The sequence below is a fragment of the Danio aesculapii genome, chromosome 20 (assembly GCF_903798145.1).
Source record: "Danio aesculapii chromosome 20, fDanAes4.1, whole genome shotgun sequence".
NCBI lineage: Eukaryota > Metazoa > Chordata > Actinopteri > Cypriniformes > Danionidae > Danio > Danio aesculapii.
In genome coordinates, this window is record NC_079454.1 from 28,828,866 (window position 1) to 28,852,728 (window position 23,863).

The 23,863-nt window shown below is 35.7% G+C and overlaps 1 protein-coding gene across 1 annotated transcript in view; it reads right to left on the reverse strand.

Annotated features, from left to right (window-relative positions):
- Window positions 1–23,863, reverse strand: part of syndig1l (synapse differentiation inducing 1-like) — a 47,586-nt gene that overhangs the window by 17,666 nt on the left and 6,057 nt on the right. Inside the window, exon 2 of the mRNA XM_056445409.1 lies at window positions 21,814–22,418. Within this exon, the coding sequence (XP_056301384.1) occupies window positions 21,814–22,299 (486 nt within the window). The 5' untranslated portion in view covers window positions 22,300–22,418. The remainder of the gene's footprint in view (window positions 1–21,813; window positions 22,419–23,863) is intronic.

A 23,863-nucleotide genomic window follows, 5' to 3' on the forward strand; every position in this document is an offset into this window, starting at 1 on the left:
GCTGTTTGTTACTTACTATTAACACATTCTGATGTGCCATGCTTCAATTGTTTTGATGCTTGAAAACAACCAAGAATATAGTATCACATATACAAGAAAGTATTTGGTACTGTCGTCTATTATAGAAACAGTATCTGTAAGGTAGTGACAATATGCCGTCAGCAGATTGTCGCTGATGTTTACGTGTAATTTGCTGAGTGTTTAGACGTGTGCATCTCAGGTGTTTGAGGAAATGTAAGTTTTCATCAGCACTTTGCTGATGAAGTGTTGGCAAACAACGCTACTTCGCCATTGTTGTGTATTTGTTCACACTTGACTTTAATCTACACCTGCCTCAACATATACATATGCATTCACATGACTTCATATTTTCAATGACTTTAATTTTCATGTATTTACACTAGGGATGAGACTAAAAAACGTTTGGTTCTTTTTGTCATGATTTGGTACGCTGCTGCTAACTGACATTCTTTAGGTTCTATGACTTTAAAGATTCCAGAAACTAAATACTCTGTCTTGTGTGCGTTTCTCTCTCTGCTCACAAATACTTCATACTGGGCGGAATGCATGTAACATAATGCCTGAATACTCATATTTAACAGTTGGGTGAGTCTGGGTAAGTGAAAGTACACATTCATGGAAGAATTTTTGAAATAACACCAGTTAAACTTAACGTGCTGTCATCATTACTAATAATAAACATCACAAGACTAAATTAAAACGTTAAGACTGAAGTCAGCGCCAATGACAAAGTGTTTAGTGTGTCGACACATGGCACTTCGGTACTCTTGACGACCTGAGTTCAATTCCCAATCCTCCCTCTCTGCTCCCCACACTTACCCGTCTATACTCTCAACTGTCCTATCAATTAAAGGTGAAAACCCGAAAAAAAAAGACTGAAATTAGAATACACAGGTTTAAGTATAACTTTAAAAAAAATACTATAAACTGTAGATTACAATGCTATGTATTTTATGTTCATGTTTTTTTTTGTCAAATAAGTTTTATTGAAGACAGAGATTCAAAAAGAAAAGAATTCTCAGTTTTTTCATATTTTGTCCACATATAACATAGGCAAAGCAAATACAAAGAAAAAGAAGAAGAGGAAAAACAATATGAAAATCATAATAATAAATAAAAAACCCACCCACATAACAAGCCAACTTGTTTACAAAGACCTGTTTGAACAACAGAGTATGATGACAAAGCGTATTAAAACATTACAGAAATGATGCATTATTATGAGAGGTTTTTTATTCAAGGTAACAGATAAAAGGATTCCAAATTTTGTCAAATTGTTTGAGTTTTCTTTTCAAATAATATCTGGTTTGCTTCAAATGTAACATAGAGGTAATTTCTCCAAGCCACAGTTTACATGTAGGGGATTCCTTTTTTTCCCAAAACAGTGGCAGTAGCTTCTTGGCAGTAGTTAAACAGTATGAGAGCAGTTTATGTTGTGTATTTGACAACAAATGTGTTTGTTCAGAGAATCCTAGAATTAAAAGCATTGCATCCGGTTGTAATTGCAACTTCAACACCTCAGAAAGCACTTTAAAAATTCCATTACAATAATTGTGTATCTTAGAACAAAAAAACAACAAACTGTGAGATAGATCCGGTATGGTATTTCTAAACTGTAAATATTACAATATGGGATTTTTGTTACAATGTAAACCCAAAAAAATTAAAACTACGAACACAGAATCGCAATACGAACTGAACCGACAATTTTGTGAACCGTCCCACCCTTAGTTTATGTACAGGTATATGCCTTTTCAGTCCCAAAAAGTGCTGTTGTCGTGTAAACGAACAGACAAAACGTATAAGAAGTTTTTTGTTTTTGTCTAAAAACGTAATGTAAACAGCCCCCAAAAATAGAAGTGTATATTAGGGGTGTCAAAATTAATTGTTTATATGATGCACAGCGATGCAGACGCGAACAATTTGGTATCGGTTGAGTAATAGATCATAACAGGTTATTATGTACTGATATCATTTATCACATATGCGTTATATGACGGTAGTTTACTATGGTGAGGGAGGAGATCAAAAACGCTTCAGCTACTTAAAAAGCAGATAACAGTGCACAATTCACTGCTTGTGAGTTTGCTGGACTGTCTTTCACTGACAGGGAAGCACATCAGAACCCAGCTAGAAAAAAAATAAAACTGTTTGTGAGGTAACATTTTATTTCCTCTCTCGGCTGTAACAATAATAACGTCACTTGTGGTTCCAGTAACGAGCGTGTCTGCAGAGCGAGTTTTCCCCACCGCGTCGCCATCTATAGTGGATCAGCTTATCACCGCGGCCAGTGTTCGAACTGTATCAAGCCCATTTTTTTTTATAAGGGGGTTACTTTCGATTTACTTTCGCACTACAAAGTGCCTGTTTTTCCATCAATAACTTTCTTTGACCCTTGAAAATATTTTTTGAGGGATATCTTTATTTTTACATGCACAAACAACAGCAGCTTAAACAACAGAACACCGTTGTCTAATTTTACCTGCAGTGCTATTGTGAGATGAACACATTCATTTATATAAAATCAACAAACACGAATATGTTTCACTTAACAACAAAAATAAATAAATAACCTCGTCATGCAGCCTATCATTTTTCTATTTGCTCTATGAGCTCAAAATGATTTTATTTTACATGGGCCTATATAATGTCATGGGATCTCACTTTTCACTCTGGTAAATCATAATCGTGAATTGGAAAATGAAAGAAACGCCATTGAAAGGGGTTCAGTTTTGTCAAGTTTACCTGCTTTCAGCTTAATTGTCCAAGACGTTTACAACAATGTCACCGTGTAAAAAAAAAAAAACATTGTATTGGCCTACTGAATGAAGCAAATAAAACAAAACACAATGTCTCATCATTTGTTTCAGGAAATGAATAAGCAGAGTCTCAACGTCCATATGAAAGTATCTGGCTGTCAGTCTTTGACATGAGTGAACTTTGCTATGCACCGCCCCCACACCTTGATGCTCATGACAGGAATAGCTTGGAGTTATCTTTTTGTTTAAGTGAGGTGTAAATTGCCGTCATGCATGAATGAATGATATTTTTGCACTGTTAGACGTAATAATAATCCATGATCACATTACACAACATGAAACCACACGTCAAAATAACACATTGTCAATATTTTTTGAGACCCCCCAACATTTCACAAATCATGTTTTTAGGGGAGCCCATGCCTTAATTAGGAGAGCTGAGCTCCCCGTAGTTTGCACCCTGGCTGCGGGCATTTAACATCAGTGTCCATGTAATTGTTGGCTGAACAGGGCCAGAGCAGCACTGACCGTAAGAGCCAATCGCTGCCTTTTCTGATGAGCGCATGATCAATCATAGGCATTTAAGAACTCATTCAACAACGCTCAAAAAGCAAGTGGGATAATATTTACAGGTCAAACAGGTCAAATTAAAGGTACAGTAGCCTACATATATCTGACTGCTGGTATTAAAGGACAAAATTGTATTACAAATACTATATAAATATCTTAATAAACTATCAACTTTAATACAAGAATTATTGTGTTGCTAAGTTAAATATCAAGCTGTTTATGGAAGCGTCATCGATGCAGCGTGATGCACAGAGATATCAAATTGAACAGAATCAATGGCATGATAACCGTAAACAAACCAAACCGTGACCCCAGTGTAGGTTTACATCCCTATATTGACCATTTTGAGCACATTTTCACCACCCTGTACACTGATCATTTATACTTCCATATATTGATAATTTACCTCTAATATTTTGAAGAAAAATCATCTGTGATAATGAACGTAAACTACACATTATTTTCACAAACCTTGTTTTGGACAAACTTTTAGTGAACCTGCACAGCATTTCCACAACCGTTTGTGATTTTAGGATTGTTTGTCAGTTCTCTCCTTTGATTCGAGTGATTCACTTGAGTAACTAAAAATAACACAGCCCAGTGAAGAGTGCGCCAAGAGGAAAGCTGTTAGGAAAATATTTCTGTACTGATTCACAGCAATAAGCTGCAATCATCAGTGGTGAAGGATAGCTCTGCCGCCGGGGTTTTATCTGCAAAAATAATAGGCCTACTTCTCTATAAAATAACATGAGATGTTAGATTGCATGCCTCTGTAAGGACGGGGTGAAGTGGCTTGTGCACAAGGAAATTGTCATGTTTTCAACTATATGTTCATGCACATTTCTGGACAAAAAGCAAAATGTGGTTTCGAATTGTTTGGATGCCAGAAAGTGACATTATCTTGCTGTTAATGCTAAAGAAACCTGGCAAATACTTGTCCAGATATAATAAATCGCTACACCTACGTTCTTTCACATTGCCCATATCCAAAAACCTTGGCATTACATATTACAATTACAATTTAGCTTTAAACTTTATCATTGTGGGTTAACTATGAACGAATGAACTGCGTCAGTTGATGATGTCATTTATGTGCATAGTTTGAGCACTCAATTCACTTGGCAAGGCTGGTGCCAGTATCACGCAACTGTGCAAATGTGCCTACAAAATCAGTGCTGAAAGCTATTTGCACAATGCCTTGCTTTGCTAGGTTGGGGTGCAAGGATTTGGAGGATGCACCACATGTGCTGTTCTTTTCTGAATCTCTACAGCATCATTAGGAATGCACAGTATATTTAGATACCATTTCAGTTGTTTATCAGGCATTACTATATGTTATTTACAAATACCAGCCAATGAGAGCAAGCCTGCTTCCCTAACCAGATGTTTCGTGCTTTTTTTAACTGATATGGCAACTGTAATTGTTATTATTAATTTGTTTGCAAAACAGAACATGTGCTGCTGTGTGCTAGCTGATGACGTGAATTGTCTTGCATATTTGTTTTTTCCTGTTCTGTAAAGTCACATTTGATCACACAAGTTTTACAGAGACAGGTGTGTTCTTGACAGCTGTTCTATCATCTTAGAATTGTCTGTTATCTTAGAGTGTTTGTGTTTATTAGCCTTTGACTGTGTGATTAAAATCTTGACTTTTTTTTAGTTGAATTGTGATATAAATCACTGTATTTTCTCTTTTTTAATATTTGAATGAAATAATTTTAACTTTTCATTTTAGAACTAGTTATAAAGACTTTCTAAAACAATTAAAGTAAATATAACAGCGTAAGTTACTCTATCCTTTCTCATGACATTCTAATATCTAAAAATTACAAACAAAAAGCAAAGTAATGCTTTTTTAAAATCAGAAATTAAATTCAACAAAATTTTGATTACCCCATTAAAGTATCACTGTTTCTTTTATCATAAACTACATACAGAACAGCAGAACAGAACGTCCCTAACTACATCAGAACAGCAGAGTCACTTGCTGTCTTCAAGAAACGACTAAAAACGCAACTGTTTAGTCTTCACTTTCCTTCCTAATCTGCAACTGCCTCTCTGGCTATACCACTAACTGTGCCCTCTCTCTCTCTCTCTCTCTCTCAAAAAAAAAAAATTTTTTTTTACTAATGCTTTGCTTCTTAGACTTTTACACACCTGAAACTTGTCTATAGCACTTGTTCACTGCTGCTCTTATAGTTGTGTGAATTGCTTCCTTGTCCTCATTTGTAAGTCGCTTTGGATAAAAGCGTCTGCTAAATGACTAAATGTAAATGTAAACATTCCTATTAATGTTCTTGTAAGTTTAACATTCTACATTCTACATTTCTGTTATTTGCAGATGAACAATATGCCTGTGAAGTAAGTTACACACTGAGAAATACACATCTCAACAATCTGACATGGCAAACTGCTTAACTTTACATGTTAACTATATCTACTTACTTTAATCCTTTAATCTAAATCTTGACTAATTTTTCATATTTGCTCTTATTAAATACTGTATATTGATTTAAATGGCATTACATTTTTATAGTTTATAAAAAATATATAGTACAAACTCAACATACCACCCAACCCTAGATGAAACTGAGAGTAACTATTATTTAGTGTCTATTTATAAGAGACAAAGTTATGATTACATGAATTACTTCTTTTAAAAGCTTGTTCACCTACATAGCTATTCAGCTCCTGCATTTTGTTAACATTAGGGCTGCACAAAAGTTTATTGAAAACTTTTTTTTGTCTGCAATATATATTGCAATATTATTATAATCACCAGTGATCAAGCAGTTACAGATCGCTGGGGAACTACAATTTGGTCACTGAACTGAACTATAACTCCCAGAACTCTTTGCACTCATCACTCCTGCCACAGCTGACAGTCATTTGAACAGACACATACATACAGCTGAAACTCATAATCATTGGTTATCTGGATTATTTAAACCACTCACTTTCTCATACACATTGCTGAGTCTTCTTTTACCTTGTGTAGCATTACAAAACATTTTTCCTGGTTTGTCTTGCCGTGCTTTGATCTCTGTCTTTTTTAGCGTTTTGATTCTTTGCTGCCTAGTATGACTATTTGCCTTGATTTTGAGTATGTATTTTGGATTATCTTTATGCTCCAGTTTGCTTTTAAAACTGAATAATAATATGTAAAATAATCCTTTAGTTGTCATTGTATGATTAATTAAATCCAATTAAAGCTTCAAACTGTATAACTTCTTGGTTTAAATTTGCTTGAAATCTTTCACAGTCAAGGATCATAAAAACACATACAGTACAAGGTAAAATCTTTCGATCTATTAGGGTTAAACTTTGTGATGACCCCAACCAACTCGACATTGCAGATCCAGCGATGTGACTATTGCAGATTCACACATTGCGCTATCGATGCTGAATCAATAAATTGTGCAGCCATAGCTAACACGCTTAAAAAGAATAAATACCAACATCTTTCCATCAGTATCCTGCATGAAATCCGATGCCGTCGAACCCTCCAAAAAATGGAATAAAAACATAATCTGAAAACTCCTAATCTCATCATCTCCGCATTGAACTGAAAGGTATGAAATGTGTGCATTATGCTATTACTGATGTAAGCTGTATGTGAGTAATCTGCCAGCAGTGTCAAATGGTTAAGCCCCAGAGCCAAAGTCCCACAGCTTGGCCCCCGATAAGCCCACCTCTACCTCTCAGGTGCCTCTCCTGAATGAGGGTGGGTGGCAGATGCCGTCTCTGCCTGCCAGTTTCCTGACAGGTAATGACAGATTAATGGATGGTTTTATCCTTTCAGGGTGGCAGGAGGCACAGGAAGGAAAGCGTGTAATTTATGTTACCAAAATGCCTCCCCCAGCATGAGCACGATGAGTCCTGTCCTTCTCCCCATTTCTATCTTTTCTGTTCCTTTTTTTTTTCGATCCATTGCTCGGCTAATAGAACTTCATCTGGTTTTCAAGGTGATCGATGTCAGCGCTTTCAAACTTATTATGTATGTGTCATGTGTGATGGCTCTGGATGAGTGCCCTCCTTTGGCGGAGAGGAAATTGAATCCGTACACATTTGTAATTAGCTGCTTAATCAAATCTATCCGATTTTCAGTGAGTCTGTCCAACACGGTTTCATTGCAATGCAATATAAGAGTGAAATTGTTTCATGTCAAGCTGAAATTAGCCTCAGATGGCATTTAGCAGATAGAGACAGACCTCCCAGAGTCTGTTCACTGACCATCTGATGCAAATTGCGCACAGAAAGGGCAAGCATCAACTGAAATTCACCACTTTCAAACCGAACTGCATTGAAATTTAGTGTAAATGACCAAAATTCTGAAAAAAAAAGACAACAAATTGGTACACCTTGTTGCAATACAATAGAGACTGAAATTTGATATGGTAAAAAAAAAGAATTAGTTTGAAAGGGATTTCTTTTGTAATATTAAATTTGTATTCACGATCTATAAAAGCATTACTTTTTTCGAAGGAAAGAAAACTGCTTGTGCTTTCAAACAAGCAGACAAAACATCATTTTTTTATGTATATATGTATGTGTTCTATTTTATGAAGACTTCACTTTGGGTGATAAAAAAAGCAACATTTTAAATCAAAAGCTGAGTAAATCACAAAAATTATATTCAGATTAAATTCAAACCAAGTAAATTGAGTCCATCAATAGATTTCACATATCTTGGTGTCCACATTTTAATCGGTTATGATATGTTATTGGTATAAAATGTGATCTATTTTATGTCCAATTCTATAAATTCGTGTTAAACACTAGTTTGAGACATTGTTCACAGCTAAAGAATGCTTTTTGAGCAAAAGAGACTGGTCAGTTTCAGTTACACTAAAGTAAGGGGCGGGAGGTGAACATGACAGAAGGGTTAATATAAAGGGGGACCCAAAATTGTGTTCGGAAGTTACTGGGTTTATACATCATGTTTAAGCATTGCTCTTGTTGCTATTTCTTCTGGATTGGTTCAAATGATGGACAATCGGTTCAAGATCTGTTACTAAAATCTCCAGTAATGCTGATTGAATTTTTTCATTTACCTATATCGATGTACAGATGTTACAATGTTAATGTTCGTGATTTTGAAAATAAAATTTCAAGATTATATCATGTAGTTTGTAATTTGTCTATATTTGTCTAAATATATATATTTAAAGGATGTTTAATTTTTATTATTATAATTTGGCCTCATTTATAGGAGCCTCAGGTACTGTAAAAGCATACTTTTACATTTTTCTGAAACTTGGATCATAATTCAGGTCTGAAGGGGTGTCACGATCACCAGTGATCCAGCCTGTGCAGATCGCTGGTAAACATGCAGTATTGTATAGAACTACATATCCGTCATTAAATAGTCCTAGTAATCATTTCAAGAGTAGCTTCAGCTGTGTCTGTCAGCAATCATTGGGATCTGGGCCAGGTGTGAGAAAGGTGCATGACTGGACCTTGTGGTCCATTTAATGGCGGATTTGTAGTTCTACGCAATACTGTGTGTTTACCAGCGATATGCACAGGCTAGATTGCTGGTGATCGTGACAAGGGGTTATGTACATTGTATTCATAGTTTGAAGTAAGTATATGGTAGTTAAGGCCACTTAATATAAAGTGGGACCCAAAATGGTTTTCGGAAGATAATGGGTTTATTAAACAAGCGTTTTGATGAATAACTAACTTGTGTTTTTGAGGTTAGTTTGAAGCACTTCCCTTCAATTTAAATAGATATCCATGAACAAAACTGCATACCTAATTTTGTTTTCTGAGTTTGAGCAGTTCTCATCCAAGCGGATGGACCTTGGCCTGAATAAGGTGCAACATAAAGCAGAATTTTTCCCTCGGGACTAAACTGAAATTAGTGCTGGCTTGATCTTTGCCTTTTCATAAAGAAAAGCACAGCTTGTGCAATTTTATACCGAATTGCTTTTCAGCTCGCGCAAACACAGGATTTATGAATCCTTTATTTGTCACAGTCTCCCTCCACATCTGTCTGGCTTCCAGCAGCCTGTAGGGAGAGCCGTACAAATAGAAATTGATGTGGAGGATGGAAAGCGAATGAGGCGATCTAAACAACAACTGGTAAACTGATGGAAAGGTGTAAGTGACGAAGCGGAGATGAGGTGGGTCATAGAATAAAAGAGCTGTCAGGTGAAAAGCTCTCCGAGGCAATTATATTCCTACAAAGGGCCAAGTAACTGCATCAGCGATGTCTTCGGGAGGTCATTGTCCCGGCAGGTGTCATAGCCGCGCGGAAAACAGCCGCATACATTTTTAATGCAACTGTTCAGAGACTATAAGCGTTTGGCTCTTGGCAGATAGTAGTTAAGTTGTGTCACACCAGGTGCTGGCAGCATTTCAGGAGCCAGCGTATAATTCATCAGGAGGTTTGATTAACACCTTGCGCACGGCAGACAAATAAAAAATACTGACTCACTGAGCTGTTAATAAGCCTGGCTGATTTATAGACCCCAGGACCGCACTTGCGTATGGCATGACCCATGTTCAAGGACCACGCAGGGATTCTCAATCACAGAGCAAATAATCAGGATGACACGCGGGCATAAAAACAGTGAAAAGCACAATAATTCTCGACCATATTTTATCTCAACCATATTTCTAAATGCATTACATTCCTGTTTTGGGATCCCACTGATGTTTGATGGCAAACACTTGAATTATTCTTTAAAAATAATAATAAAAAAGCTCAAGGCTATACCTGTAATTTATGGGTGTTTGGGTGTGATTTGATATAGAAAACTGGGATAAGCACTTGTAATTGATATGTGCAACCTCCAAACAGAGATGCATTAGTATAGTAATTCATCCTGCGATGTTTACTCTTGCTAACCTATCCATCAGCAGTTATGATAAATTAATTTTCTATGGAATACACAGTGAGCTCATTTATCTTCAGTCTGTGTAAATAGCCTTTGATCACCTGGGAACTCAGCATACCCTCTCGCCCACAATGTAGCAGTAATGAGATTAAGAATGGGTTAGTGTTGACAGAGTTCTGTGGGTCTTAATAATTTAAAGACTAATTAATTGCCTGGTGCCAGGGCTTTTCATTTAGACTACAGAGCGGCGTAAGAGAAACGGGATTAGTCATTCAGTGTTATGGTGGCTTTGCTGCTGTGGAAACATAGCATGCAGTAAAACCAGGTTTTAACAGACAGATTTTCTTTTAATTTAGCAGGACACGCGGGTGTCAGTAAATCAAAATGTTTTTTTTTTTCTTTACTGAAGTCCAGCTTAATAATAAGCTTACTTTTCTGATTACTGTGTTGGATATACAGTTGGATTTACAGTTGAAGTCAAAGATATTAGCCTTCCTCTGAAATTATTATTCTTTTATTTAATTTTTCCCCAGTGATGTTTAACAGAGCAAGGACATTTTCACAGAATCAGTCTGGAATAAGTTTTTAGTTTGCCTGGAACAAAAAAAATTTTTAAAGTCGATATTATTAGCCCCCTTAAGAGGCTATCAAGGGGCTTTTGATTATAAACAGAACAAAACACTGTTATCTAACGACTTGCCTAATAATTCTAACTTGCCTAGTAACATAATATCTTAAGCCTTTATATTGCGCTTTAAACTAAATACTAGTTTCTTGCAAAATACAGAGAAAAATATTAGGTACTGTCATCATGGCAAAGACAAAACAAATTAGTTATAAAAAATATTATGTATAAAAATGTGTCAGAAAATGTCTTATTATGCAACACTTCTATATATATATATAGTGTGATATTGCGTTTATACAACAGTTCGACAGCATAATAGTGTACGTATAAAAAAAAAAGAAAATCAAACACGTAGAGTCTCAAAAACCCTTTTGTACGAGGAACTACTTACTTCCACCATTCATTCACATCTGCAGGTGACGGTCAGAACAGCAGAAACCATTGCTGATTGACCAAAGTCACTTTAGAGCTAGACATTTTAACTTAATAATGTTGAACTACATGAAATGCCATCAGTCTATCGAGATTTCCCAGTATTTCTCAGTTGCAATTGGGATGTCACAATAGTTAACCCCGAAAAAGCCAAAGCAATGAAAACACTAGCAGAATACTATGGAATAAATACAGCACTACAGCATACAAAAGAGAGAGATCAACTTAGAATATCACTTACCTGTTTTATAATGATTTTATCTGCTGTGGTTTGAAATTTACACAGAGTTTTTCTCCCCTAAGGACTTATTATATGGTCTCTGTCGCCATCTTGTGGCGGAACATCAACTGTCTTAGTTCTGCTCAGTATGACAGGCTGAATCTCCAAAATTAAAAATATTTAAAATTGGCACTGTCCTTATAAATAAACTGCATAGTTGCAATCTAAATAACTATATTCTGCCCTAAAAAGCCTCAAAAGTACATTATGTTGTGCAACAGCTGCAATATTTGTCTGTAGTGAGTTTATTGATCTGCTGTCACTCTATGTGGTGGCGGAGTAATACACAAGGGTGAATAGACTGTATGAGTGCTGTTATTATGGAAATATCGCATGGCTATCAGCTAATCAGATTCAAGAACCAGACAGAACTGTTGTATATGTATATGTGTCTGGACTCAACAATACACTATTTTATAAAATGTTCATAACTAATTGACTAACATACTTAAATATTAGTTAAAAGGTTTAAAATTAAGTTCAGTTTACTTGAATAAGCTTTATATTTTCTATAGACCATTTTGAGGGATGTAATCAAAAACAAAGGTCCCAACGTATTTCCTATTGTACATTTTTAATTTCAATTTTATAGCTTCCGAGAATCCAAAATGAGTCACATATTAATAAATAATGTTTTGATAGCTGTTTTAACATTAATTTATGGTTAAATTGTCTCTTGTTACAGTTATGAAATAGTTTGATAACAAGCAGGATATGTTCATTGGCCAATAACATTGAATCACATTGAACACAATCACATTGAAATGGTCTACACAAAAAGCGAGAATCCTTTTAGTAGTTCAACCCAAAAATTCTGTTCAAAAGTATATGAGAAATGGAGGAAAGGCTAACCTTATTTTACAAAAGCTTCCTGGCACTAATATCATTTCATTTTTTACATGCCTGGGTCCAAAATAACCCAAACGCAAAACATGGCCCTTTTTTCTTACAGCTTTTGCCAACTTTCGTTTCCTTACTCAATTACTTTTTTTAAAATACATTTTTTTTACATTCTACATTTTTTGCCATAAAAAATTTACCCAAATGTGTTATGTGCATTAATTGACATGCAGCTCTTCTACTGTAGCTTGGCTAAAGTCTGGAAATCAATAACTCATATTTGCATTGCAATCCCTTCAAAGTTATCAAGGATTTTTACTTTTTGATTTTACCTTGTTCTCAGAAGTCTGCCTTATATTGAATGTCTATTATAATAAGCAGCTGATCGTTTGACAAGGCCCTGAGATTCATCTTGAGACTGGCATCCAACACACTGGAAACTGCAGCTGCATCAAAGCTTCAGAGGAATATGATTAGTAGTTGAAAACCCTATTCGTCTTTTTTCTGTCATAAAGGACATATTTGTGAGGCCACATTTCAGCTGCAAGAGTTTGTTTGCAAGCCAGAAAGAGAGGAATTAAGACAGCTTGACAGTATACAACTGCACACAGAAAACCCAGTGCTGGCTTTTCTAGTTTTTTCACAGCAAGCTATGGAAGTTAAAGTTTTCTATGCCTAGTGACTTATATTTAAACATCTCCACAACTGTGACACAAATCTGCCCTAGTGGCACTTAGTGGTAAACAGCTCTCAGAAGGGTAATATTTGCCTTTAAATAAAAAAAAAAACAAGAGATTAAATGTTTGTGATAGACTGTTTATTGGAGGTTTTATCAACTCTTTCCTTTTATTTTAACCAATTTGAATAATTGCACACGTGCACAATCTCTGAATGGTCAAAAATGATGATTGCGTTAACGGCTGAAAGACAATTATTCGTTTGATGGCACAGTAACACAGATGGTGTGCGATGGCAGATGTTATCAAATGGGTGGCGAAAGAAAACTAATGATATTATCGACTGTAAAGTTCAACACTACGGATTGCCAATCATCAAGATCACTCCAGCTGTTAGATCATTAGCAAACCAGCTTAGGGCATATCCAGTTGATCATACTAAAAAAAATCACTTGATGAAAATTAATCCACAGATACGCAGACATGTTGCTGGCACACAGAGTAGTACAAATAATGGTTAGATATTCCCTTGGCATGCACGATTTATTGGTACCATCAGTTATGGTTTGATGTTAAAGAGTTTCTCTTATTTATCAGCGTTGATTGATATGTGGCATTTAATTATTCCTTTGCATTGTCCCTGTTTGTATATTTAGATTACTTTTGCTGATTACTTTTGCTTATTACAATATTTACTTAATCTGTTTGGCGCAGCTTGTCCTGATGATTAATAGATGACAATGGGCATTGAAATGCAAGAATAAATTGTTTTATCTGATATAGTGGGTATTAGTTATAGTGGATGACAGCAGATGGAACATCTGGAAGGCTTCACATTGATCTCACAGAAACGCTAATGCTTATTGTCCAGTAACAGGATTCTGTTATATCTGTGATGTTGTCCAGTGTGAGCAAAGAAAGCTTTTAAACATGGTGAAATGAGAGAGAGATGATAGTAATGGTGCTGGTAGACACTTTGATCAAAGGACAGCTAGTACAAAACAAGCCACTTTGATGGCCATTGTGTGTTTAAGCTTTTATTTCCAGAATAAAATAGTTATGCTTTCTCAATGTTTGTTAAAGGTGACACGTAACAATATGCCATAAGCTGCATTGGTTCAATAAGTTAAATTGTTCTTTGATATTTACATAGTATGTATATTTACTTAGGTAAGTTAAAAAAATCTCCAGAAATGGTCTTATATGCTCATTGATTACCCCCTAGAAGGTCCATCATTGACCGTATTTGGATTGGTTGTGAATAATAATGAGCTCCTCTCTGGCGTGCAGCTCTCACAGACACACACACAGCATGATGTACACTGACCACAGAAATATAATAATACTTTACTTGATTTGTCAAAAAAATTAATGATTGGAGGTTTATTTATTTATTTTACCCACACAGGTTTTACGCTTGTGGAATTTACATAAGAATGAGGAAACAATGGTGTCTGAGGCTCACGGTATGGCCATTTACATATACTGATATCTTATTATTCAACTATGCCTAGGTACAGTATACCCAGATTTTCTTTTTAGGGCACTGTTAAAGTCAGCAAGTGATGATTGTTAGGTAAGCAACATTTAGTCTGACATGTTTCTTGTCCATGACACGAATTGATGAGCCAGTATCGTAACATAAATATTTAGTCTGAAGCCAGCAAAACAGTCATTTAATATTTTAAAAACTCCGTTAAATGTATTTTTAACATCCATGTTCAATTCTGTACATTACAGTGCCCCTATTATGGATTAAAAGATTTATGTTTTGGTTTGGGACGTCCCCAACCACAGGTTAATATGTGTGCAAGGTAAAAAACACTTTCATTATTTTAATTATTTTTGCCTAATTATCCAAGCGACTCCCATATGATTTGTTGAGTGATTAATTTTTCCAAACTCCTCCTGTGCGTGATGTAAATCTGCTAATCTAGTCTGATGACCCAGTCTGTTCTGATTAGTCTAAAACACACAGAGCATGTTGGAATTTGAACACCCATCACTATAACTGCTAAAGATTCATTTGAAGAACAATGTAATGAAACGACTCAGAATCGACACTTTATGAAAGTCAATAACTTTATAAAAGATGCCTAAAACTCAGCAAGATGTTTTCATTGACTTTCATTGACTAATTTAAACAAGTCCATAATAAGGCTACTTTAAAATGTACTTTAAAAACATTAGTTTGTAATCAATAAGATATAAAATTTTTGTTTTGTGTGATTAATCATTGACTACATTTAATATAAATATTGACTTGTATCTGATAGAATTTTAATTTTAATGTATCTGTGTTTCTGTTATGCAGTGAGTGGCGTTTCTCATCAACATTTCATTATTAACAGCATGTGGCTTAGTAGCAATTAAGGTAACTAGGGATGAGCCAATATTAAAATTCTGCCCAACACTGATAAGATGATAATTATTTTCAGCTCCAATCTGTAATTGGTTGATATTAAAATGACACACTGTGCTGTTTTGTTTAAGTGTGTGTGTGTGTGTGCGTGTGCGTGTGTGTGTGTGTGTGTGTGTGTGCGTGTGCGTGTGTGTGTGATGTCATTTCAAACAGAATCAAAAGGCCAAAACAAAGTCCTTTGACTGGACTGCTGAAATGCATAGTTTGTGCATATACCTACAGTGCTCTATTTACATTCTCTCTTCAACAGTTGTTTTCTCATCGCCATAATTTAATTGTTTATTTTTGTATGTTTATTTTATTATCAAGGAGGAAAGACAGCACATATTTACATATTCATTTAAATGTCGCTCTCATTTGCATTGACTGCATCAGGAAGAACTTTGCTGTCAGTATATCAGGCCCTTTTTAGGCATCACAGATATAATGTATGGAAATGAACGTCATGTACATTTTGACATTGCCTAAAGATACCATTTAGATAAAGTCTTCTTTACAATTTAAGTTCCGCTTATCGAAAACAACAGGAATAACGAGCATGACAGTCTCCATCAACATAATCATTATCATCATCTTTTCATTTAAAGTAGGCTCGCTGAGGATTCTTAAGTTATTATCCACTGATGAGAATCTCTTGAACTCACAGTTTAAACTGTTAGACACATTCTCATTCAAGGAGATGCAGCAATTTCTTATTTAATCCTTTCTAGATAATTTGTCCTGCAGATAGCGTGTTCCATCTAATAGACGATTCACTTCATGAAAAAGAAACTAAATTAGCTTTAAAGGCACCAAATTGGGCTTTAAAGAGATAAAATACTGCTTTCATAACATTCTATGGCTTCCAAACAACAACAAAAAACCCAATAAAACCAAACCATTGGTGGCTTTTTTCCACTGGATGAGATTGGCAAAAAAGATCTGTCATCAATCCCCCCTCAAGAAGTGAGGACAACTAAGGCACTGTTCACACTTTTCTGTAACACACAAGCAATATTTCACAACACTCAGAATAAAGAACAAGAATGGGAACAACACAGGTGTCTCTGGAGGCAAAATCCCAAGTTCAATTCATCATTGCCACAGAGGAAAGCAGAGGAAGCTAAAGCTAAAGCTAGAGAATACAAATGAGAAACAAAAGGCTCAATGTCAGACGAATGCTACTTATATATTGTAGAAACGTGTCTCGGAGGATGCCCATGAATATCCCGTTATTAGATGTAAAGACACTGTCAACCTGATTAATCATTAGCATTCAGATGAATCATTTTGATTTTACACTTACTCACTGTAATGACTTTCAGCTGACATAACTCAGGGCCAGATGGAATCGGCAGACTTGTTTACTAGCATTCACATCTGTGCTGATTTTTTTGGGCAAAATGACAATTCTGTAAAAACCAGAATCATATTTGTACAGATACCTATAAATTAGGTATTATTTAGGTACGTATTTTACTTTTTTTTTTTTTTTTTTTTTAACACATAACTGGATGTAAAATAGGTCACATCTGCATTGCTGCATGAAAAAATTGTATAAGTTAAACTGTCTAATTTAATTTCAAAATAATTAAGGGTGTAACAGTGCACATATTTGTACCCAAAGGTTTTAAGTACAGTTCCTAAAGTTCAGTGCACATGTGTACTTGAATACAGTGTTTCCTAGATTAGTATATTTAATTTAGTTTTAGACTTCTAGTTTTGACATATCTTCAATTTAAAGAATCAATATTGACTGAATGAATAAACATTAATGATGAATGAATAAAATGTCATATTATATTAAATGTCATGTTATATATATATATAGCGCACCTCCATTCTAATATGAAGCTTTGTGTTGCTATTTTTGATAAGAAAAAAAAAATCTTTCAAATGATTATTTTAGTGAACATACAGTGTTTATGTTGTGCTGTAACTGGATGTAAAAAGGAAAGAATGAATATCTCACTTCAGTTCAGTGTTTCAGTCATGGAAAGACATCGATCTTGCAAACAATGTCTCATAGCATTACATTTACCTAAGGTGAGACATTCATTGAGACATTGTCTACAGCTCATTAGTTCACTAGAAAGATTAAACTAGTACATTTCTCTATTAGATTGTACTTAAACTATGGATGTCTAGTAATTGTTTAAGTGTAAGTTAGTTAATTAGTCATTTTACAAAATATATTAGAAAGGAAATGCATAATAAACAGGGCTTGACATTAACTTTTTTGATCACCAGCCACTGTGGCTAGTAGTTTTCCAACATTACTAGCCATGTGCCATTTTCACTAGCCACAATTTTGTTGTTGGGAAAATATATTTTGTATGCATAAATTTGACTTTGGCATGCTAAAATTACTTGATTTAAATTTTCTGTTATGTCCACATGCCTCCTCTTTCATTTAACTTTTTGTGTTGTGTATGACCTTGTTCAATGAGCATGAGCAAATGGGCTGTGGTTTCATAGTGTCCCTTTGCATTTCACATGACTTAAGTTTTCAGTGCTCAACACCAAGGATTTACCAAATTATTCTCTGGCCACACCAAACTAATTATTTCCTTGCCACAATTTTTAATAATGTGTAAAGGCAAGCTAAATATAGCTGTATGTATACACTTTTTATTCAACAAATATGTTCTCTTAAAAAAACTATTGACTTCAAAAAAATTAAAATTCATGTATCTAACATTATGCACAGCAGTTTGTCCAGGCTAATTGTCCCAGATCATCAGTTAACTATACATAAATGGACAGTTGATCTCCTATTAAATGATAATTAAAGCATATTTACAAAAATAACTATAAGCAAAAGAAAGTAGGAGAAAAACATTTTGTGCACGATAGTGAAAGGATGATCGCACACACATGGTTAACATTAGGCCCATTAATAATCTGTTCAAAGAATGGTAAAAGCGAAAGCGGCAACTGCTGCCGCATACAAAAAAATCATGGTTTCATGGTTTAATTCGGTAATTACCCACTTTCTTTTGCTTGTGCAGATATTTAAGTCAGTCATGCTGTTTCTCGATTCTAAGATTACATTTCCACAGACATTGACAAACAACCATGAACTAACCAGTCAAAGTGGCTAGTGGGAGTGGCTGTCTGACCCGCCACAGCTGAAATCTACCCACATTTGGTGGGTTGGTGGGTGGTAATGTCATGCTCTGATTATCAAATATAACAGGCCTCTCTGTATAGTTTACAACATTACTTGAGATCATTATAAATAAAACAATTAAAATGAAATTATTTGTTTAGACTATTTGTTTAAAGACTAAGTCACAATTTGATTAGGAAACAAATGTTTATTAAAATTTATTTTGTTCTCACTTTTTTAAATGTATATTTTTACATTTTAACATCTGTTATATTACAAAATACCAAACTAAACAAAATCTTCATTCTATGCATAGCTAACACTACGTCTAACCATACTTACAGTGTTACCATAAAATGTATTTGCGCTATATAGATACTCGTGTATTTTTCTTGGTTGTACTGCATAATAACAGAACATTTCATGAAGACAGTCCTCACCATATGGGTCACAGGAGTCCAGGGCCACACATGCAGAGAATGTGTTTAATATCATCAGACAGCCGCAGCGAGCACTGGTCCTGCTCAGCATGGAGCTACATCCAATGTGAGTCTCTGAACGGCCCAGAGTCCTGGACATGACCTGAATACATATTCCTCCTGCCTGAGCTTCAGGGGTGATGGACCCCCCATCCTGCACCATTACATCCCATCAGCGGCACTGAACACTGCCCAACCCCTCTCATTAGACACTGCCTATCTGCCGAGAAATTGAAGTGGAAGTTGTCTCACATGATCCAGTAGACGTTGCCAAAACATAAAATGAGTTTTTTTTTTTTTCTTTTTACTGCAATTTCAACCTCCAAATATAAAATGAAACCTTTGGAAAGCAGCCTTTCGATAAGTGAAAAAGCCTTTCCAAATAAGGTCTTGTATTGTAGTTTGGGCTATAAGTAGAAACTGGTGTTCCCGGGGAGAATTGAGCTGTGATGCTTTAAGGCCACCTGTCAAGAACCTGATGAATTAATCCAGCAGTACAAAACAACACAAGTTGCTCGGCGTCTTCTAAGGCTGGGTGGTATGATTATATAGAGTGTGCTAATGATATAAACCCTCTATTGTTAGACAGATAGACAGCATGCTATCTCAAATTCAATTCTCATTTTCTGACTAATTGGACTCAAATGGTCAAATAAATACACAATTATGTCAAAATGCCTGCTGTGTTTAGTTTTCACATAAACACAGTTGATTTTATCTTAAAATCTGTGAACTTGACTTTCCACTAAACTTTAGTATTGTGATATAGTTCCTATTAAAATAACAACTGAATATCATTAAGAAATATATCTGGAAGCCCAATGTATTTTCAGTCACAGAATTTTTCAAATATTAACAAGATAGATAATTTAGCTTTTATGCCGTAAAAACATGTTACATTTAAAGTTGAGGAAATCAGTGCATTGCTTATGAAGAACATATTGCATATGCATATAAGTTATACAGTAGGCAGTTGTAGATGCTTTTAATGACATTTGCAGCTCAAAGTATGAACAAAAAAGTAAACACTAGAACAACAAACATTCCTTTAAGGAGTGAGATGGATTTTTTTTCATTTCAATGTTTTATTTTAAGACTCAAAGGCTAAAAAGGGTATTTTTGTCAACCTACCTTTGAACTTAGTTCTAAAATACCAGCCTACATCATAAAAACTACAACCTAGTGATAGCTGAATTATTTCTTTATTTATCTTATATTCACCATTATTGAAAAAGCGAGCTGGTCTGGGCCTAAAACTCTTGTGCTGAAAAGTGGACCCACTCTAGCCCAGCACAGCTCATCAAATATCACTCAGAGTGAACGGTTATGACTCGTTTCCACTGAGTGGTACAGTATGGTCGGTCAGCTTTTATGGCCGATTTCACTGTGAAAAGGTCCCAAAAAGCGAACCGTACCTTACCACTTTTTGGGTACCCTTTCGGAAGGGTACCTAGCACAACAAAAGGGTACCAAAAGGTGGAGCATTTTTAAATACACAGCTGAGACATTCCACCGTAATAATATATACATATAATAACGAGCCATGGTCGACCCGAGCTTAAACAAACCTTGTCGTCATCTTGATGAACAGCCACAAAGCCAAGAAGAAGGGCAGAATCTACCCTTTGCCCCTGTTTTGTTTACAAGGCCGTCTAAAGCAGTTTCACTTCCTCAAGAGAGCCTGCGTCCATTTCTATATTTGAAGTAACTAACTTTTTGATGTGATAACAATAAAGTGTGCATGATTATTGAAGTGCTTCTGACACGCGATCCTTTCAGAAACGGACAAACGCAAAAACAAAGGAGAAGTCTGAAAAAACAAAGTAGAAAATAAATTTTTAATCAACCTAAAAGATGAACAAACTGCCATGTTTAACTATTATGATCACCTTTTGAACTATTATGAACTTGGAAAGACAGATTTACTCTTTAACAAGAGGTTACAAGTGCTGGTGAAGATTAAAGATACAGATAAGAGGTTTGCACTGACTGTGGGCTATATGTTGCATGTTGTTTTTAAACCCAAATAAGGCCTAAATGTATGCTGTCTGTAGTTTCTCTGCAATTGGTAACATTTCAGAGACTGTAAGGGGCTGTATGTGTTCATATATGTTGCATTTATTTATTTATTTTATATAATTGCAGATGTTACAGCAGGCTATTTTGCACATTGATCTGCAGTTATAATCAAATTATGTTTATAGAAAAGTTATCAATGAACATTTATACACAAGTATTTATGTGTATAAAGCATCTGTTTTGTGAGAAGTGCTTGACCAGTACAGCTTTACTTTGACATTTCCTCGAGCAAGAACGATGTTGCCTAAAACTACTGTCGTACACCACGCCCACCAAAAGGGTACCATTGGAACCATTTGGCAGTGGAAATGCAACCCTGATAAAGGTGACCTGTACCAATCCATACCGTACCATACCACTCAGTGGAAACAGGCCATTAGAGAGGAGTGACTGAGGCCAAGCTGTCAAATGGACATCATAAGAGAACAAATTCCATTCCAGATTAGAAGCAAATGTTTACATTTTGAAAATAACTAATATAAATATTTTTCTAGATTAACTTGTTCCCTTTGATATTTTGTATATTTCAATTTTAGCCTTTAACTTATTTAGCAGCAGTATATTTCCTTCATAAAATTCATTCTAATCAACAAATAATGTTATTATTCCAAAATTAAACAGCTCATGTCATGAAACAAGATTTTGGTCATATCACAAACCCTTTACTATCTTCAATAACTGAAAACTCACCTCATATTCAACGTATTCCTCTTCCTCCACCTCATAAGAAACTGTCTGGATTTTCACCTCATTTTCATCCAACAGTTTAGCCTGTGGGTCCTCTGTACTGGGGGTCTCCACCACTACGTCCTTGTCTTTCTTCTCCATAAAGGTGGTCTCGCAGCACTCATTTTTGTAATCCTTACCCTTGCCGCTCACATCATCCTTATAAAGGATGAAGTTAGGCTTGTAAAAGGCCTCCACCGCAAGATGAAGCGAAGTGGCATCCAGTAGCTGAGATTTTGCCTTGCCGTTTCCTCCTGTTACCGCGACCCCACCACCACCGCCACCACCTCCACCGCCACCACCACCTCCTCCACCAGTCACAAAGTAGTTTATTATGTTCTCCTGATACTGGTTGCTGTGGAAGTCGCCTCCATAGCCATAGTCTGCCATCACCATATGCTTGCTGTTCTTATCCAGAAGAGGGTTCTGAAGCTCACTTAGACTCTCCATTATAGAAGAGCAGAGAGCCGGGACTCGGTGTTTAACAGCCGGATGGAGAATGAAGGGAAGGAGCGATGACCTTGGCTGGACGGATGTGACAGGTGCTAATGTGTTCAATAGGCCGTGAGCTGTAGGAGGAGTGAGAGGAGAGAAAAGTGAGGGAGCGTGAGGTAAAGACATGGACTATTGAGCACATGCAGAGGAAAGTTTAATAAGAGCGAACTGCCAGGATGGACAGGTGCTGGGCAATAGGAAAGTAGTCATGCAGTTAACACAATGATGTCTGTGGCACTGAGTGTGGCTTGATCTGTGAAGAGTCTTATTATGGCATAAATAATGCACATTGAGGAGCTTTGTAAGCGAGTAGTGAGTGACTGTATGTGTCATTTTTTTTCTTTCTCTGGTTTCAAATTTGTACAAAAATCCTCATGTTTCATTTTACTCCACTCAGCTGATAAAATGTGGTTATCAGGCAGATTTCAATTAACTTCATTCTGTTGCCTCGTGGCACTCACTGATAACCCTGTGGAATGGGCAATGCCTGACAGATCATATGCCATGAAGGTAAAGCAGACATCTTTGTTACAAAGGCAATCCTGAAATGCCCAATCGTCCATCCTGATTGCCTAACTAGCCTTCCAAAATTCAAGGGGAAATGTATAGTTAGTCTTGCATAGGCAGGACTAAATGGATGAGGAGATCATCCAGTGCCCAGAAAAGCGCAATATAAATGTAAGGAATTATTATTATTATTACTATTATTATTATTATTATTATTATTATTATAAATGGCATGCACTGTAGTTCTAATTTAATATTTAATTTATGCTTTTTATTGTTTGTAATTGCCATGTCATTTTCGTTTGCCATTTTCTATCATTTTGTGTCTGAAATGATTGCTTCACAATAATGAACCAGCATGAAAAAGTAATAATTGGATGTCAATCTTCCTGAATAGTAGAATGTAATAAATATAAATTATTTCAAGAAACAGTTGTCAATTTTCAGATTTTTATTTATTTATTTATTTTTTTTGCAAAGTAATTGTCATATATTGATATAATTGCTGGATATATTGCAGGACAAATATTGATAAATATGTGTATTTAAAGCAGTGATCTCAAACTCAATTCCTGGAGGGCCACAGCTCTGCGTAGATTAGCTTTAACCACCTCCAACTCACACCTGCTTATTACTCTATAGTAGTCTTGAACACATTGATTATTTGGATCAGCTGTGTTTCATTAGGGTTGGAGTAAAACTGTGCAGAGCTGTGGTCCTCCAGGAAGAGGAGACCTATGATTTAAAGCTTTTTGAACTCATTACTTAAACATTTACTATGGATATATAAAATTTGGCTACTGCAAAAATTTTCTAGAGGTGAATGCTATCACTGTAAAACCCTACAGTCAACTTAATCAAATGAAATGAGTGTAGTAAACTCAAAACTGACTGAAAGTTAATTATACTCATTTGAAAAGAGCACAGCAAGAAGCAAGAAGCTCTCTGGTTTGAGCCTCGGCTGGGTCCTTGGCGTTTCTGTGTGGATTTTGCATGTTCTCCCTGCGTTTGC